The 4,699-nt window shown below is 25.0% G+C and overlaps 1 protein-coding gene across 1 annotated transcript; it reads left to right on the forward strand.

The window, feature by feature from the left end:
* Positions 1-899: 899 nt before the first annotated feature.
* On the forward strand, positions 900-3,782 carry LOC135931564 (uncharacterized). Its single transcript, XM_065468786.1, has 11 exons — positions 900-983; positions 1,077-1,125; positions 1,227-1,304; positions 1,352-1,573; positions 1,639-1,719; positions 1,842-1,915; positions 1,960-2,026; positions 2,071-2,136; positions 2,180-2,282; positions 2,371-3,086; positions 3,131-3,782. Exons 2-11 carry the CDS (start codon positions 1,113-1,115, stop codon positions 3,550-3,552), a joined length of 1,842 nt encoding a protein of 613 aa, XP_065324858.1. The 5' UTR covers positions 900-983; positions 1,077-1,112; the 3' UTR covers positions 3,553-3,782.
* Positions 3,783-4,699: the final 917 nt, after the last annotated feature.

Raw genomic sequence — 4,699 nt, forward strand, 5'->3', positions numbered from 1 at the left:
GACTTTAATTAATTATAAAAAAAAATGGAGAGCTAATTTTTAATAAAATAATTTTTATTTATGAAAAAAAAAATATTTATTTATAAATAAAAAAAAAATTATTTTGAAATAAATAAATATTGTTAATGGTAAAAAAAAAAACATGCGTTCTTTAAAAAATGAAAATTTTACTTTTTTTATAATTTTTTAAATGCAACAATAGTTGCAAGTAACAATCGTTTCCCTAACTTTCATATAAAAACCTTTCATATAAAAAATTGCGACTGAGAAATAATTGCGACATTTTTATGATTGGTTTTGATAATTGCGACTTTATGCCCATTGGATATTAAAAATTAAACGTTTATTTAAATTTTAGCTTTCAAATAGGATATTACAAGATATTTATAATAAAATGCTCAATTCAAGTTTAATAAATATATACTTTAATTATCCATAATATTTTTTTTATAACTTTAAGATCAACATAATTTTCCAAATTTATAACATTTTTATGTATTATTTTAAGATCAACATATTTCAAATATGGAAGAACTTCCAATTATGACTGTTTTCAAATAGGATATTACAAGATATTTATAATAAAATGCTCAATTCAAGTTTAATAAATATATACTTTAATTATCCATAATATTTTTTTTATAACTTTAAGATCAACATAATTTTCCAAATTTATAACATTTTTATGTATTATTTTAAGATCAACATATTTCAAATATGGAAGAACTTCCAATTATGACTGTTTTCAAATAGGATATTACAAGATATTTATAATAAAATGCTCAATTCAAGTTTAATAAATATATACTTTAATTATCCATAATATTTTTTTTATAACTTTAAGATCAACATAATTTTCCAAATTTATAACATTTTTATGTATTATTTTAAGATCAACATATTTCAAATATGGAAGAACTTCCAATTATGACTGTTTTCAAATAGGATATTACAAGATATTTATAATAAAATGCTCAATTCAAGTTTAATAAATATATACTTTAATTATCCATAATATTTTTTTTATAACTTTAAGATCAACATAATTTTTCAAACTTATAACATTTTTATTTTAGCTTTCAAATAGGATATTACAAGATATTTATAATAAAATGCTCAATTCAAGTTTAATAAATATATACTTTAATTATCCATAATATTTTTTTTATAACTTTAAGATCAACATAATTTTCCAAATTTATAACATTTTTATGTATTATTTTAAGATCAACATATTTCAAATATGGAAGAACTTCCAATTATGACTGTTTCTGCAAATCTGAGAAATTTAAGAGAAACAGGGGGTATATAATAATGCAAATTTTATATTTACTTAATTTCATATTTAAAGGCTTGATTTCATTCAAGCGTTCTAGTCATAAAAAAATGATATTATGTCATCTAAGGAAAAATTATAGGAAGGATAAAAAAAGAGGGGACAATATATATTTTAGATGTTGTGTATGTAATGGCAGAGGAGTTTTTTGTAAAGGTATTTTTAAAATTACCAAAGTGCATGCTTCTAACTGTGGTGATGACATAATAAACAATCAGATTCCTCAAAGTAATCAAGGTATAATATTTCAAATCAAACTTATATTGGCATTAATATTTTAATTTTTTTTTTAACATATATAGTTGTAATTGTAAGCATAAATGAAGATGCTCAATCCACTGGTGTGTCCACTTCATCTAATTTTGTTTCACAAGCTGAGCCTGGTATTTAAAATATATTTTATTGATATCTAGGTTTAGGTATTTAAAATTTATTTAAATAATATTTATATAATTAATATTTATGTTTATAATATTTCAAATCTTTTCCTATTTAAACATTTTAGATCAAACCTCTATTCAAAGCACGAGATTTGATGGTGGAACTTCATCAAATTCTATATCTAATCAAACTGATTTTGTTATTTAATACTTTTTTAATTATTTTATTCTATTCTGTCAATAGTGAGAAGTTTAAATGATGGAATTCGATTAGCGATCGATGGTTTTGTTTCAAATCAAACTAATCTCAGTATTCAATAATACTTTAAATCAATTTCTAATTCTATATTATAGATCTTATTTCTGTCATACTAACAACTGATTCATTAGATGAATCAAATTTAATTCATCAAGATCCTAGTAAAATATTATGATGATTAATTTTTACATTAAATATTTGCAGATAATTTTGAATATATTAAATCAAAAAGATACAATTTATTAATATTTCATCAAAAGTATCTATATGTTTGCAATCGAACATACAAAGAGACCAAATATTATATGTAATTAAACAAACTTTTATAAATAAATATTATACGAAGTTATATTTTGAGTGTTTATTTAAATTTTATTTTAATTTTTTATAAACAGATGCCGCCAACTAAACTGCCCCTCGCGTGCTATATTCACAAATAATCAATTCCATGTAAAATCAAAATATGTACATACACATATTGATGATTTATCTGAATATTACGGTATAAAAACCCGTAATAGTCTTAAAAATGCGATGATAGCAAATCCATTTTTAAATATTTCCACCATCTACAGTAATGTGATGGTTGAAGTTATGTCTTATCCAGATATACATAAATATCCAGAGGCGATCCCACCCTTGCATTCTGTTATAAAAATGATGAAAAGAGTGGTACCTGGTTATGTGCCTTTCCTCCCTCAGGACACATATTCAATCAATTTAACAAATTACAATAATACTCTTCAGGGCTTACCATTTTTATTGGCACATACGCCAAATAAAGATATCATAATATATGGGACACTTGATTTTTTAAAACTTATGTGCTCATCCAAAAATTTATACATGGATGGCACGTTTTTTACTGCTCCAACTCATTTCACCCAATTATATACAATACATGTATTAATCGGGAAAAGTATGATATGTGTGATTTTCGCTATATTACCTGATAAGCGAAAATCAACTTATATTAAATTCCTAGAAATGGTTAAAGATAAGTGCGCTCTACATGGAGGACTTCTGCTAGAGCCCGAATCGATTCAAATCGATTTTGAAATTAGCATGAAGCTAGCTCTTCTAGTTGTTTTTCCTTATGCTGTGATCCGAGGTAAATTAAAACAATATATATTTTATAATATTTATTTATTCCAGGGTGCTTCTTCCACTATGGTCAATCTTTGTGGAGAAAAATCCAAAGCTTATCATTGACCAGAGATTATAAGGAAAGAGCCGATGTTCAGGGTATACTTCGGAGGATATTTGCACTACCATTTTGCAATCCTTCGCAGTTATCCACTGTGTATACCCAGACATTTATTGAGTCAGAGGCTTTAAATATCGAAGCTCTGAGGCAATTTATGTTATATTTTTCAAAGACGTACATATGTACGAATAACTTTAACTCCACGTTTTGGAGTCGCTACAACGTAGAAGGCCCAAGAACTAATAATAACGTGGAGGGTTTTCATAATGGGCTGAAAAAATTAATTAAAACAGCCCACCCGGATATTTATACGTTTATTAGTAAGTTGCAAATAATTCAAGCTAATATGGAATTAAAACTCCAACAATAGGGTCATTCCATGTCAAATCAATCACTTTTCGGCCGACCCCTTTCGATTTCGATAAAAATTCGTAGGCTGGTTATATATGTTCCCATTAGATTATAAACAAAATTTTAGCGCATTAGAAACTATATTAGCGGAGATATTCGGGGTTAAAGGTCCAAAAAACGTCTTTTTTTGCTTTTTACTGATGTTAAATAATTAGTTTTTAATTTAAAACTAAATATGATCAAATATTGAATCTAATATCAATAGCCAAGTTAAAAATTGATGATTATGGCGAAAACATCAAAATTAATTTTTGATAAAATATGGGTCATCTTATGGTCAGTTGAAAACTTGAAATTAATATTTCGAAATGTATATGATCTCCGATTTTTAATTTTTTAAGAATTATTATCCGTTTACTATTTTTTTAATAATTTATTCGACAATCAGTATGGCTGGGTATTTATTTAAAAAAATATTGGGATTATTATACTTTAGAAAAAATAGATGGCGCTATATATAATAGTTTTAATATGTTAAAATTTATTTTTTTATTGATTAAAAATATTTTAATGTATATATATCATACTAAATCGATTACAATGTGCATTAAATATATTATTTGTAATTCAGATCATAAATTTTTAAAATCTTCACAAATTTTGCCTAATTAAGATAGTTTATAAATTAATTAAATCTTACTTCATCTAAAGGAATACAAAGCCTGGCTAGCTTGTGAGATTCTTCAGGAGATAATATATATGTTCGACTGGTGGGAGTAGAAGGATTGACCAGCGAGAGAATATGAGATTTAGGCAACACTAAAATATTATCTTTCAGAGGAAATTTAAATGAGGCTGAAGGTCCACAAGGGTGTAAAAATCGGATTTTTACTTCTTCATTTGTATAACTTTTATCGATTATATATCCTAACCACCATTTATCATCATATACACATGTTATATATTCATTAATATTTTAAAATATAATTTTCTCATTTAAAAACGGAACTTGTTTTATATTATATTTTTTGGAATTAGAATATATTTTGGTTTTTAGTTTATTTTGATCAATGGGAATAATCCCGTGAATTTTTTGGGTCCCATGTATGGGCAGTGCAGAATTAAATCTTTTACGAAGGGCTAATTCCTCTTCGATTTATTCTTGA

The sequence above is a fragment of the Gordionus sp. m RMFG-2023 genome, chromosome 1 (genome assembly GCF_954871325.1).
Source record: "Gordionus sp. m RMFG-2023 chromosome 1, tfGorSpeb1-WG-v2, whole genome shotgun sequence".
NCBI classification, from domain to species: Eukaryota; Metazoa; Nematomorpha; class Gordioida; order Chordodea; family Parachordodidae; genus Gordionus; species Gordionus sp. m RMFG-2023.

Coding starts and splice junctions, on each gene's coding strand:
- LOC135931564 (XM_065468786.1), top strand. Junction 1,720..1,841: donor TGTTTCACAAGCTGAGCCTG/GTATTTAAAATA, acceptor TAAACATTTTAG/ATCAAACCTCTATTCAAAGC. Junction 2,027..2,070: donor TTCAAATCAAACTAATCTCA/GTATTCAATAAT, acceptor TCTATATTATAG/ATCTTATTTCTGTCATACTA.